Source organism: Chionomys nivalis, chromosome 20 (assembly GCF_950005125.1).
Source record: "Chionomys nivalis chromosome 20, mChiNiv1.1, whole genome shotgun sequence".
In the NCBI taxonomy this organism is placed as follows: Eukaryota; Metazoa; Chordata; class Mammalia; order Rodentia; family Cricetidae; genus Chionomys; species Chionomys nivalis.
In genome coordinates, this window is record NC_080105.1 from 55,052,654 (window position 1) to 55,067,281 (window position 14,628).

Below are 14,628 nucleotides of genomic sequence, written 5' to 3' on the forward strand. Positions count from 1 at the left end.
TGACCCAGTAAAGGCAGCTGAGGAGGCAGGAAACAGGCAAGGAGAGGTTCAGCGTGGACCCCCAGAGTATAGGCCTGCCCTGAAATGTACTAGGAGATACATGCTGAACATGGGGTTCTCAGCATCCACGCTCTTGGCCACACATCCTATGCAGAGGTTCTTTGAGAAGTTGTACCTTGCTGTTCAATCTGTGGTGGCCTTTTTGTATCTTCTGGATGAAATAGGACAAAAGAGTTGGTCTGGCATGTCTGTAGGGTATAGACAGAAAGTCTCGCTTGCTCCACAAGAAGACACAGTTGCATGGTGTCGTGGGTGGAGTGAGCACGGGCTGACACCAGGGTCGCATTTTTCCCATGAGCTCAGTACACTTTCCTCTCTGCACACAGGCAGCTCCGTGCTCTCCTCAGACACTTGGCTAAGAGATGAGACACATTCCCGACTTGGCTGTAGGGGCTGCCTCCTCCACGTTGATTCCCTTCATGTCATCAGGCATTTGACCATCTGGGCGCCACACATTCAGGTCCCCAAAAATACCAGTCTCAATCATCTCCTCCTGCCAGGGAATGGGGCAGTTGCCAGAGGCAAATTCTTGGAAGAACTCTGTGTCGGTTTTATCAAAAACCACACCCTTGACTGTGGAAAAGGCACCCACGTCCTGTATGTTCTTGGCATAGACAGTCCTAGAGTCTGGGATGAACGGAGGGATCAGCATTCCTGTGAAGAAACATGAAACAGACCAGAGATACCCATGGTAAGGACACTGCTGGGCCAAAGGGTCCCCACAAATGCACACTTTTCTTCCTAAATGCTGGCAGAAACCAGCATCCCAAAGCAGCCCCGTCCCTTGTGCACAGGGCTCATAGAATGGATGATGGGCAGAGTGGCCCAGATCTGGTTAGAAAGGTGTGTGTGTGTGTGTGTGTTTGTGCATGTGTGTGTTTGTGCATGTGGAGGCTGGCCTGAAGTCACAATCCTCCTGCCTCAGCCTTCCCAGTGCTGGAGCTACTATGCCGGCTAGGGAGCCTTTCAACAGAAATCCCAGAACATGCCTCCTATACCTTCCTCAGACCCTCTCCCCAAAGTCCCCTTGCGAGCATCTTAAAAACAGGGCCTCAGTCCCTCACAGAGCAACCGTACCTTCTCTTCAGCACCAGGCTTGGAGCTCTTGCCTGGCCCCAGGTAGGCATCACCATGATGTATGTTAAACTGAACTCTGCATGCTCCCTGACTTTCTCCAACATGCCTGACTCAAGCCTCCTGGGCTCTGCCACTCCCTTGCACCTCAGAGCCAGTCCTGGACCTCCTGATCCAGAGCCCTTCCTCTCCTCGGGGCCTCATCATGAAGGCTCTGCCAAGAACAGCCCCTTGTTGGGTGAATTGCTTAGCTCTTCCACCCAAAAGTCACGTCTCTCAGGAGAATCTTCTCCTCCTCTGTGGATCTAGCTCATCTTGTAGTTGATCTTGTAGTAAGATCCACCTGACTCTTCCCATCCCCAAAGATTCCTATAGGGAAACAGTAAGCCTTTAGTCACCCTTGAAAACATACACACATACACACACAGGGGTACACACACACACAAAACATACATACCACACCACACACACAGGGGTATATATACACACAGAGGGATACACACATACACAAAAACACCACACCAAACACACAGGGGTACACACACACACACGGTACACACATAAAGAGGGATACACACACACACATAAAACATGCATACCACACCACACACAGAGGGGTACACACACACACAGGGGTACACACAAAGGGGAGTATACATACCATACCACACACACATAGGGGTACACATAAAAAAAAACATACACACCATACCACACACAGATATTAGGTGTACATATAGACATGCACAGGCAAGTACCTGTGCACACAGGCACATGAGCATGTGCACATGTGTGGGCTCACACACAAGCAGCTATACACACACAAATACCCAGACACGTGTACACACATGGCACACACAGTGTTTGTGGCTGCAATATCATGACAAACAATTTGGAATAAATGAACTTCTCATTGAATCCTTGGATCTCTAGAATGCAGACTGTGGAAGGGAAATACCATGAGACAGACCTACATCTTCAACACTGGCTTGCTACCCACTTTTCCCACCTGACTTCAACCCACGTGACCCCAGTGCCCATTCCTGGGATACTGGAGATGAACGGAGGACCAGGAGCTGCCAGAGGCTAGCTGAGGTCCCACAAGTCCTCCGCTCAGTCTGCGGCTGACCCCACGGCTAAGGTAGGCCATCAAGGGTCTACAGCATCACCCCCTAAGCCTTCCCAGGCTTATAGTACCAACCCTACCGGCTTCAAGCTGCCTCCAGCTGATGTCTTTGAAGAGGATGTTTGCCCTCAGTGGATCACAGGTCCCATCCCGGAAGCCCAGACGCTTCTCTGGGTCCTTTTCCAGCAGTGCCTCGCAGAAGTCTTTGCTGGCCTGGCTGAACTTGTCTGGGTACTTTACTGGCTCTGAGATGATGCGCTGCTTGAGTTCCTCGTTCTCCACCTACAGGGCAGGCAAATGGACCACTCCACTCAAGCCACGGCCACGCTGCAAGCCTCACTACGGTGGGCGTGGCTGATGGCGCTTTGGCGGGCCCCTCCCAGTGGCTTGGCATTGAAAGACTCAGATCTCAGGACAGAGACCAAAGTCCCAAGGTGAAGCTCCCATCCACCTTGTCTGCACGTGTACACAGCTAGTCCACAGCCACAGAAAAGGACCAGCAGTGAAAGTTGAAGCTGGAGAGCTTGGCTGGGCGGGGGAGGGGGGAGATCTCACTCAGCCATCTGACAGAAACCTAAGATGAGACCTTGCCTTACTCCTCCTGCTTCCCTCCTGGTCTCCAACACGAAGCGTCCCCCACACCAATGTATGATAGGCACAGTGTGGCTTACTCCCCAGACAACCCTTGTGGCAAAGCCGACGCCCCCATCCTCTCTCTTGCAGGCATGGACAGAGCAGCACAGCCCGTGAAACCTGAATGAGCAGGGCTGTTAGAGCACACAGCTCGTCCCAACGCCTGCCACCTGTCACCATGGAGACCTAGGAGACTGAGACCCTTCTCCAGGTGGGGTCAGGATCACAAGACAGCATAGAGCTGTAAGCTCAGGCAAGGACAAGACAGTGGCAAGCAGGTGGACCCTGTCCCTGCTGAGACATAGGAGATTGTCCCTGGCTTCTGGCTCAGACCAATCTCTCGGGGAGAGTGCCTGGGGTGCTGTTCGAAGTCCCAAGAGCAGTGGCCTGGTGGCCACAGTTAGCTAGGGACCCACCAGTGGCCTCCTTTGTGTAGTCTTCCCCAGAAGGGCCTAATGTCCGCTATCTTACAGGGAGACCCCTAGTCTTAGCTAGCGTATGTTTGCTCTGCCACCTGCTGCCTCTGGTGTGAAAGGACAGATTTAGAATTCCTCAACAGCGCCACCTACAGGTCTCAGGAACAGGCAGGCCTTGGGACAGAACATCACCCAGGAAGCAGGATCCCAGAGCCTGCACCGCTTATATAATCCTTGGCACAGCCCACCCATTCACGTCTGCCCCAGAATGGACCCTTTCAGGACTTCCTGCCAGGCAGTACCTACCTTCTCTCCTCGGGCTCGGAAGGGTCCTCTGGCTGCAATCATCTCGTACAGTGTGACCCCCAGGGCAAAGTAGTCCACAGAGAAGTCATATTCTTCCCCGCGGAGGAGCTCCGGGGCCATGAAACCTGCCATCATGAACACGTGTGGATTTCAGACGCAGCTGTTTTCCCACAGCATGGTCCCTACCAAGCAATCACAGAACAACCGAAGCTTTCATGGTTCACCCCTGCCCCCCGCCGGGGGGGGGGGTCTCACCACCAGTGATTTTGAGAACAGAAACCTCTTTGTTGTCACTGAGGGACAATTGAACTTAACCCTGGCTTCTACCCATTGGATGCCCACAGTTGTAACAACATAACCAAAGCTTCCTAGGGGCAGCATTACCACGGTCAAGAATCTCAGTCCTCATGTGTAATATGAAGCCTCCCTTCCCTACACGCAGACTCAGGACGGCGTGTAACTCGTGGGGTAGACAGATGCAGACAGACCTTGCTATGGCTTTCTGACCCCTCTCCTCTTACAAGGACATGGAAGTGAGAGCCGTGCCCCCTGTGATGCAAAATGGGCCAGCGACAAAGCCCGAGGGACGCCCTGAGGTCACAGTCCTTTGTCTTCCTCAGACACTCTGTCGCTGGCAGCAGGAACCTTCTTTTAGCACCTACAGGGAAGCCACAGCTGGGCTCTCTCGGGCACACACCTATCACTGTTCAGCCTTTAGCAAGGTGTGGAGCAACCTGATAACGAGGAGGGAACTTGCTGAGGACAGCGCAGATGAGAGGAAGCAGAGCCACGAGTCTGGCTTCACAGAACAGCGCCAGATCACACAGCTGCTATGTGGCCTTCTAGACAGACATGCCCTCCCTAGTCCTCCTAGCTGTCTGGTCACAACTCGGACATGTGTCTAAAAGTCTCAACCCCCTGCCACACAGCACACATGCTAATGCCCAGGGTCTACAGCACAGTGTCTAAACCGTCTCCTCCCGCCCAGGACTTGTTCCTGGGCCCCTCCAGGATTAGCCCTTCTGGAAGGTGTGCTGTTGACAGTTCCTCCTGCAGCCATGCACGCCACTTCTCCACTTCACGACATCACCAATGTTCACTCAGCACCACTCCCAGCGGTGCCAAGTGAAACCCTGATTGTGTCACCCTTTGTCTTAAGAGTTTGGGTTTTTGCAAACAGCATTGCTACAGCAGAGCCTGCACCCATGAGTTACTGGATGAGGGAGCAAGAGGATTTCTGCTTCCCCTGTAATGAACTCGCCCCCTTGTGGCTGGAAGTGGAAGACAGAGACACACCTTTCCTGTATTCAGAGAAGAATCTCCCCCATGCACAACCTACAGCCTTGGCCTGAGCTGAGTGCCCGCAGAGCACGGGGGAACTGTCTGAACGGTGCTCATTGGTTAGCATTTTTGGAACAGCAGCTTCTAGTTTGCCTCCTAACTTGGCATTTCCAGCCTATACTGGAGTCCCAGCCAAAGGTCCCCATGAGTGTAGAAATGCCACTGGATCCACCTGAAGAATCAGTGCCAGCTGGGTGAGGTGATGATTAGGCAGGCAATGGTGCCCTCTTGTGGCCAGTCGGGCCTCATACTCAGTCCTGAGCGGAACCAGTTTCTGGTCTCAGGTCTTGCTTCAGTGGATCTGGTACTTGCAGTAGACTAAAGAGATCCAAGTGGAGTTTGGACTAATCCATGAAAACAGGTGCAGCCATGTCTTCACACGGCTGTGCGATGGCTCCAAGACATGCTGTTTCCAGAATCCTTTTCTCAGATCTCTGTCACCCTGTGCCTTTCATGGGGCCCTCAGCACCCATCAGCAACCGAGACCCAGGCTAGACCGTCACCATGCCTCCTGGGGACCAGTATGGATTTGTCCTACCCCAGAACGTAGGGGGAAGCTCTTGTCCCTCTGCCCACCATGGCATCAGAGACAGTCTCAGACGGTACGTGAGGCACAGGGTCCTGGTGACAGAGGGACCTTTCTGTAACCCAAAGCACTATATATACCACCACTCTATATACATCCCAATATAGGTACTGTCTGAAGCCAGAGAGCCGGGGAGGAAGGAAAATATCTAAGAAATTCTGTCAGACATCAACCTGAATATGACCATCTAGAATGTGGAGACAGGAAGGACTTAACTGCAGCTGTGTCTACTTCATGCAAGTACCGGTGTATAGTCACTTAACAGACTCATGAGCCCATATGTTGTGTTAGAACCAGGGCTCTGACAGATTAAGCACACCGTCTGAGGTCATCTAGCCACGAAGCATGGTCCTGGATCATGTATCCTATCCACCTGACTCACGTCTCTTCTCTCCTCTACACAGGCTGCCTCTCTCCTTTCCTCTGAAGAACATGATGAAGGAAGCAAACCACAAATGGCCACAAGTATGTACGCACTTAAACACAGATACATCCACAATCATACATATATGTGCAAGTGTACATGTACACAAAACATATATACATCCAGAGATGCACACCCATATATGCACAGATACAGGTACTGAGCATCCACACAGAGATGCCTGTACACATTCACACATGAATGTACTCATATGTTCACAGGCTCATACATGAAATATATACATATACAGAGGTGCACATAGACATGTATATGCACAAAGACACATTTGTAAAGATGTGCACACATACATATTTGCATATATGCACACAGAGACAAAGGGAGTTGTGTGCCTACATACATGTACAAACAGATATGCACAGGTACTCACAGATGCAAAAGCGTGTGCAGGCTTGTGCTCATCATACATGTACTTAGACATAAAGGCATCCATGTTCACACTCATTCACACCTACAAGTCATACAACTGTATACAGCACATGAGAGCAAGCATACATGTGGGAATATGTGTACACACAGGTATGCATGTGCGCACACAGAGACACACATATGCATACCGTGCACATTGGTGGATACCTACCAGGGTTTTACTGATGCCTATCAAGGGTTACCTGAGGAAAGTTCCTGTCCTCAGTACTCTGTGACGTGACCCACACGGTGACCCCATGACTCCCGCTCTTCCATGAGACACCCTGGACAAACTCATTCTGTCAATGCTCAAGAAGCCACTTAGTGGGCAAGTCTTGTATTCTCTCTGCCCATCAAGGTGCCAAGGGGGCAGCTTTGCCCAGAGGGTGAGGCAGTAAGCCAGCGAGACTGCTAAGGCAGGGTAGGGGTTATCATGGCAGGGAACAAACAGTTCTTGAGCTGCTGGGTGAAACCTGATTGCCACTGTTTACTCTAGGGGATAAGGGAGCCATGCTCCACAACCCCCACTCTCTGTATTACCACCTTAGATCTTGGGGGCCCTGTTGCTGCTGGCTCTGGAAGAGAGGATGACCCAGGCCTCTTCCTGGATGCAAAGCCTCTCCAGGCCCCTTCCCCCAATCCCAGGTCTTACCTGGGGTCCCTGCATAGCCCTTGGTCTTATCCTGCCCTTCCTGCAGCTCCACGGCCAACCCAAGGTCAGAAATTCGGATATTGCCTGAAAGTAAATACAAGCTGAGGTTACACTCACTTCACAGAAGAGAGGTGCCGGGTGAGTCCAGGGCTCGGCAATGCTCCCCTGCACAGTAGAAAAACACAGTCCACGTGTTCTATGTGCACATATACCACACTCTAGACTCTCCACAAAGACATATCATACACATAGTAGGCATTCCACACATACCTTACACACAAACGTGTAACCCCTGCCACACACATATATACAGACAGACAGACACACCGCACAGTTTACACCACAGTCCTGTATACCCTAACACGCACTAGGCCCCTCTGCAGTGACTTTCAAAGGTGCTGATGACACCATGCTGTGGGCCACTAGCGCTGCTGTGGCCCCTGTCCCTCCAGGGCTCACCGTCATTGTCCAGCAGCACGTTCTCTGGCTTGAGGTCGCGGTAGACGATGCGTCTCTGATGCAGGTGCTCTAGGCCACTGATGATCTGTGCTGTGTAGTAGATGGCACGTGGCTCTGGGAAGCCTGGGTTCTCCTCATCCACATTGTAGATGTGGTACCTGGGGGCCAAACACCACGGGAGGTACACACACCGCAGGACTTAAGGGCGGTAAACGCAGAAATAGCCTGTGTCTCAGGGCACATGTGTGTCAACACAGCATGGTCACCTTGGGACCAAGCATCAGTGTTCTGGAGAAACCCAGGACTAGAGGCCTCAGAGAGCTCATGCCTTTCCCATGACTGTTAGAAGACATACAAGCTTGTTACTTAATGCCTCCTTCCTTCGGACCCCAGAGCAATGCCAGGACAGGGCCATGGGAGGGGAGTCAGCCTCACTTTCTTAAACACAAGTGGCTCCCAGCTCCCCAAGTACACCCGTGGTCTGTTCCAGCAGCCCTTGAGCCCTTGAGTGGATTTGACAATGGCCTCTCCTTCGCTGCAGGGGGGGGGGGGCTGAAGTCTGTCCCTTTTTGCACTCTCTCTTGCATGTCCCACCTCAACACCTCACAGGGAAGCGAAGCTCACAGCTGGAATAACCTAAGCTGCAGGGAGTGTGAGGGCAGACCAGGGGTCTGGAAGATAAGCAGAGGTCCCTGGGGTGGGGGATAGAACAGCCTGCCATGCTAGAATCTCCCAGCATTCCTTGCAGCCCTCTTCCCCTTCTACAGGATTCTCACAGACTGGCTGTCTAACCCCCGTATTACTCATCTGAAGAAAAAGCAGACGGCTCTGTTAATGGTGACGTCAACAAAGCAGAAGAGAGGAAGGGAGGGGCACAGGTATTTGGAAGTCATAGCTCCTGTTAGTGACACCCCACATTCCAAGGCACCTCAGGGTCTCACTGTGTTAGCCTCCTGCACCAGGTACCCAAGAATCTCATCATTTTAATTTTGTGTGCCAGTTACCCTAAGATCCCACTGCTCCATCCTCCTGACACTGACTTGTCATTATTATTAGTTTCTTTTTTACAGAACAGGAAACTGAGGGAAAGAGTGGTGAAGTCACCAAGCCCGTGAAAGTCGTGACCTGACCTCCCCAAGAATGCAGGAACAACCTCAGAGCACCGTCCGTCAGGGGTGGTACTCTCCTATGTAGGCCATAGGCGAGATGGCTCTAGCTGGTCTCCCAGCTCTGTCCCTACGGATGGAACTGTTCATTTTACTCTCTTAGCCCTCTCAACCCTCGGTATCCCCCATCACAGCCATTCACAGCACCATGCACCCTCTGTCACCTGTCCCCAACAACTGCGGGGATACCCAAGAATGGGCAATGACAGCTACAGCCTAAGTCCTGGGCCCAACTGGACATGAACCGGGTGCCCTAGTTGAAACAAACCCCAGTTTTGGATACCATTACCTTATGTCACCTCCATTCATGATGGTCATCACCAGACAGAGGTCAGTCTTGGTCTCGAACGCGTAGGCCAGAGACACAATGAACCTATTGTGCACCTTGGTCAGGATCCTCTTCTCAACTATGGCACCCTAGAAGCAGAGTTGTGGTCCTCAGTCCTCAGGAAGGCACTGTGGACAGCAGCCTGCATGCTGGGCACAGCATGGGGCAGGCATGCGATGGGTGGAGTTTAGCATGCATTCAATCAATCAGGGTATAGCCGGTATAGCCGTGGTGTCCACCAGGACATCCCCATCACTGGCCCACCCACCCTCTCTGTGCCTTGCTCACTCTACTGCCATCCGGTCCTCACTTGTATCCTCGCTAACTCCCAGTGCAGCCCAAGTTTCCGGCAGGCCCTGCTTTATTGTTCATCTAAACATCGCAAGTGCGGAAGGGATGAGGACGGTGGGTGGAGCCAGTTCATTCTGCGTTATGTCCCATTGGGACACTGAAGTCAGAAACGTTTCAACGTTGTACTGGGTTGCACGGAGATGTGGGCAACCCACAACTCAGACAGACGTGGTCTCGCTATGTAGTCCTGGCTCTCCTGGAACTCTCCATGGAGACCACTGGACTCACAGAGCTCCGCCTGCCTCTGCCTCCTGAGTGCTGGGATTAAAGGCGTGAGCCACCACGCCTGAGCATAAAGCTCTTCTTTGAAGATTAACATTAGACCACAGTGAGGTGCAGTCCCCAGGGCCCCTGGTAAAGTTGCCTGGATTTGTCTGGCACTCCCACTTGCTGTTTGTACCTAATGTTTGACCTCTCACTGAAGTCTGGGGGCCCTGCTGGGGGCTGGTGTCTGCCCCTCAGAATTTCACAGCATTACCTATTCTGTACGGTGGGGCTGTGTTCCTTGGACAATAAGCCGCTTTCACTGATCCTGCCTTAACCGGACACTGCCGCCACCAAAGAAGGAACTAAAATACCAGCAGCCTGCCTAAGTCCTCCAGCCATTCTTGTCCCCTGGAAACCTGTGTTCAGGAAAAAGTAGTCCTACACCCCAGCACCACAGATAGTTTCTGCCTCATGTCAACAGTGCCTGCCGAAGTGATGTTCCCCCAGCAGAGTCCCGCCTCACTTTCTCCTGCATGCAATCACAACAGGAGCCTCACTTAGAAGAAAATTCGAGATAGCCAGATACACCTCCAGACAGCAAGTGGCTCTCCCCAGAACTGCTACTCAGTGTGGGGCAGATGAACTACTGCCTGGCTAGTGGCTGCCTGAGCTGGGGGTTGGGGGAGAGTGTCCAAATGGCAGGATACATGCACAGTAGCTAAGGCCCACATAGACCTCCACAGATGGGTGGCCAACATCCTCCCATCCCTCCAGCCCAAGAGCATCTTCTGCTTGCCGGGCTCCCTACCTGGTAGCCCTTCCTTTTCTTCAGCCGCTTCTTGTTGAGCTTCTTGCAGGCATACATCTTGCCGGTCGCCTTCATTTGGCAGGCAGACACCTCCCCAAAGCCCCCTTTCCCCAGAACCCTGAAGTCCAAGAACCAGTCTTCACCTATGGGCTGGGCTTCCAGCCATTTCCACTGGAGGAACCGCAGGAAGTACAGGCTTTCGAGGTACTCCTGAAAGGGGGCCTGACTCAGGTGATCCAGGGTGGCCTGCAGCAGAGGCTGGAAGAGGCCATCCTGGCTCCCGGGAGGCCCTTCCCTCACCTTTGCCACCATGCCCTGGTCCAGGAAACGGCAGAAGTGTGTGGCCTGTGGGTCCAAGTACTCAGTTAGGATGGCCTGTGCTTTCTGAGGCCGCAGGTCATCATCGGCTGTGTCGTAGTCCTCAATGTCCTTCCAGAACTCCAGAGCTGGCACGTGTCTCTCATCTGTCTTCAGGAACTGCTGGAAGAGCCTCTTGCCAATGGGTTGCTCTGAGCACAGGCTGTCAAACTCCAGGCTGAGGCTGTCACGGAGACTCTCACACTTGGACAGTGGGGGCAACCGGAGCTTGGCCAGATACTTCTTGTCCCGGGAAGAGGGGGTGCTGCTTCCGTCAAAGCTGCCACGGGCAGCGATGAAGGCAGAGTTGGCCACGACAGTCTCCAAGGACCCGAAATCCATCCTGATGATGCCTTGTGTTCCCTTCAGGTGTTAGGACCCATAAGCTGAAGTGAAGTTCAAAGAACCTGCATCTAAAGCAGGCCCGACCTTATGCCCTTGGCCTGTGGCCTGTTCCTGCCCTTGTAGGACAAGGGAGGCATGTAGCTGTGGCCAGGATGCTTGGGGAGCCACTGAGAAGCCCAGGGAGACCAGGGCTAACAAGCATCTAGCTAAATCCCAGTCCTGGGGTCACCAAGGACACCTTAGGGGTGACAAAACAGGTGCCAGAAAAAGACAATCCCCTAAGCTGCTCCTAAGCGGATTAGAGTTCAGCTGGGCTCCCTCCTCCTGGGTGCTGCCTTCGTGTTCCCAAGGGAAGGGCACACCACAGGCTCCTGGAAGTCCCTGGGGAGCGATTCTGTCTTTCCCGGACAGGAAAAGACAGAACCTGTCTGTGTCCTGCTGGGATGTGGGTCTGCAGTAGAGGGCAGACAGTCCCAGCAGCCGCCTCCAATTGTAAAGATGGCTGTTTGCCACGCTGTGTTTCCTCTTTATCTTCAAGAGAGTAGCAGGCCAGAAGCCTCCTGGTAACAGGAATGGGGAGGGAACACACAGTGAGCAGTTTCCCTATCTGTGAATGAGATCACGGACACTTGATGGTGTGATCAACCAGTCTTCTTGAGGAATTGCCACAAGGTGGTTAGAGGACAAAGACAGGGCACAGGAGAGCCACCTTCACGCTGAGTCCCCTGTCAAGCCAGAAGACTCATGGGACATGAGCTGAGGACGCACCTAGGACACAGCTGGTTCAGGTGGGCATACCTGAGACAGACTTGAAGCATCAGGGACACATTTGGGGCACACTCAGGACCCAGCTTAGACAGTAATCATACCCAAGACACACCCAGGAATGGTAGAAGGTAAGGGCATGTAACCATCTCGTGGGGACCACTACTGCCATGTCTGTAAGTACTCCTGACAGTTTGAGGAGGAGCCACAGGGAGGGAGCATTCACAGCAGGGAGAAAGGGAAGTCGTGCAGAATGAATGAAAGCCCAAGTCAGAAGGCTAAAGGAGCATTCAGCCCACCCACCTCCTCTGAAGGGCAGCAGGGTGCATCAGGTGAGGACAGGGTCTCCTGTTGTGACTGCAGAAGAGAAAAGAGAACCTTCTGGTGAATGCCAACCCCCTCTCTCACCTCCCACCTCTTAGCAAGGGCTTGTGACAGGAAGATTGTTAAGTAAATATTTGAGGTAAACAATATCTCGTCCCCAAGTGACCTCTGCTAGTCCCAAACCTGCCACTTAGCAGCTGGTGACCTTGGACAGGCCATATCTGATTCTTGTACCAATCAGGACCAAAGGGGACATGGTTCTCAACCACTGGGTACCTTGTAGCAGAGCCACCCAGAGCACTGAAGTCCACATTCCACCTGGCTCAGAGGGCTGGCGGAACTCAGGCCTCCATTTCTGACAGGCTCCTGAGTGGTTTACATGGAAGCCGTGGAACAGGACCGGGAGAGGTTTAGGGCTGAGAATCCCAGAATGCCTTCACAACAGGAAGGTCCCTGTGGAGTGGACTGAGGAGAAGTTGGCGACCAAAGGAGGACAAGTTTGGTTCCTGGCACAGAATATTCAGACAAAGCCTACAGTGTCTCCCAAACTCATCTCTGCGTGTCCTTGTTATCTGAACCTTTGAGGTGACGACAGAGTACACACAGCTGAGGGGTCATGAGAAAAGGAGGGGAATAAGGAGGGGGTCCCTCAACAGTAATAGCGGATATCTGACACAGGAGCATTAGATTCAGGGTACCCATGGCACCAGTTCCCGAGCTGTCCTTTGTAGTCAAAGCCTTTCCCACACCCTCAGCCCTCCGGGAACCCACAGGTCCACTCTCTGTGCTACTGCAAGGGTGCTGTCTGAGCACGGGCCCTTTGGGGGACTAGCTTCTCCCTCTCAGGAAATTCTCTAGAAGTGGAGGCAGGTGCCCACGGCAAGCGCCTTCCTTCCTGTGGCTGACAATTGGTCCATGATCCATGCAGATGCTCCTGATGTAACCAGGCATCCAGAGAAGGACATTTGGTATTTTCTCCAGGTTTGGGCTGTTACACACAATGCTACTGTAAACGTTACTGTATTTTTGTCTGTGGATTTCTACTTCTCTGGAATAAATGTCCAAGAGTGTAATTCTGGGCAGCTATGTGTTTTCTCTAAAAACATCTGGCAAACTGACTTCCAGGGACGTGCCTATCTTTCATTCCCACCAGCGGCCATTGAAGCTGAACACCCACATCCTTGACAGGACTGGAAGCTTCCTTGTTTGGCCATTCTATCCTGGTAATGTTCTTCATTAGCATATATTAATTGTACAAAGCAATGAGTCTCTCTGTGACATTTTCATACATGCATAATGTACTCTGAACATATTCCCTCCCCCATTACTCTCTGGTTTCCCCTCCTCCCAAATAGCCCCCCTCCTCTCCATTTTCACACTTCTGGTAATAACTTTGTTTCTATTTTGTATATATTGGGCAGAAGTGCTTCTGTCCAATTTACAGGTTTCTTTTTATGGATTCCTTTCTTGGTGTTGAGTCTAAGGGCTCTTTGGCTAACCCTAGGTTCACAGATTCTGTCCTTGTCTTCTCCTGATGGTTAGAGTTTCACTTTTACATTCAAGATCATGATCCACTTTGAGTTCATTTTTGGAAAAGGTAGGAGATATAGTTGAAGCTTTTTTTCCAATGAAGGTCCAACTACTTCAGCACCGTTTGTTGAAATGTAAGGGCAAAAGAAAAGAACTAGCTCCACAAAGTTGCACATGTTCACGCACATGCACACACACACAATAAATACACATACACTCACATTCACATGCACATTATAAACACACAGAGTCCCTCACACACACCATAAACCTTGTGAACAAATAATCTGCAATTTTACTTTATTAACAGAAAACGTCATCGAAATAGTATGATGAAAGCCTAATGTTCCTGTGTTGTGTTTTGCAGATCTCAAGGAAAAAACTTTCAGCATATTTTGCTCCAAGTCCCATGGTCAGACCCAGAGCCACACCACAGTGCACATTCTCTTTTTGGAGGAAATTTGTGTTGTGCTGTCAGGGACTTGTGTGTGTGTGTGCGTGCGTGTGTGTATGTGTGTGTCTGAAAAAAACTCATATTTTTTAACTATTCCTCCACTGTTGAGCCCAGAGGCTGCTCCTGTAGCGCAGCTGTTGGGAAAACAGCTGCAGTAAACACCGATGTACGAGCATCTCTGGGGTGCTCACATAGAGTCCTGCGGATGAATGAGCAGGAGTGGTGCAGCTGAGGGTCATAGGTAAGGAAGACCAGCTCCAAGATTCTCTTTTAATGTCCTGTGTTCTCTCTGTGGTGCCTGCTCCTGTTTAATGGAAGGAGTTGGTGGAGGCAGGTGCTTTTTTGGGTCTTTTCCCTCCTTGTCAAAGTCCAATGGAAATTGGAGTTATTAGAGGTCACATCTCATCGTCACTGAGCCTCCCTTCCCAGTAGCCTGCATCACTGACTGCCCTGCTGAGTCAGTGGATTTCTCAGGCCGTCTATTGGCATT

General features: G+C 51.8%; 1 protein-coding gene across 1 annotated transcript; it reads right to left on the reverse strand.

Annotated features, from left to right (window-relative positions):
• Positions 1-415: 415 nt before the first annotated feature.
• On the reverse strand, positions 416-11,062 carry Grk1 (G protein-coupled receptor kinase 1). Its single transcript, XM_057752946.1, has 7 exons — positions 10,364-11,062; positions 8,959-9,086; positions 7,504-7,661; positions 7,045-7,128; positions 3,616-3,740; positions 2,341-2,542; positions 416-714 (listed from the first exon to the last, which is right to left on the reverse strand). The coding sequence occupies exons 1-7, from the start codon at positions 11,060-11,062 to the stop codon at positions 416-418; spliced, it is 1,695 nt and encodes a 564-aa protein (XP_057608929.1).
• Positions 11,063-14,628: the final 3,566 nt, after the last annotated feature.

What these genes read in the sequence shown, in the direction of transcription:
- Grk1 (XM_057752946.1), bottom strand. Translation starts at nt 11,062, where the DNA reads ATGGATTTCGGGTCCTTGGAGACTGTCGTGGCCAACTCTGCCTTCATC. An exon ending in CGTGCTGCTGGACAATGACG is followed by an intron (nt 7,129 to 7,503) that starts GTGAGCCCTGGA and finishes ATTTACTTTCAG; the next exon opens with GCAATATCCGAATTTCTGAC. An exon ending in CTGGAGGCAGCTTGAAGCCG is followed by an intron (nt 715 to 2,340) that starts GTAGGGTTGGTA and finishes GTTTCTTCACAG; the next exon opens with GAATGCTGATCCCTCCGTTC.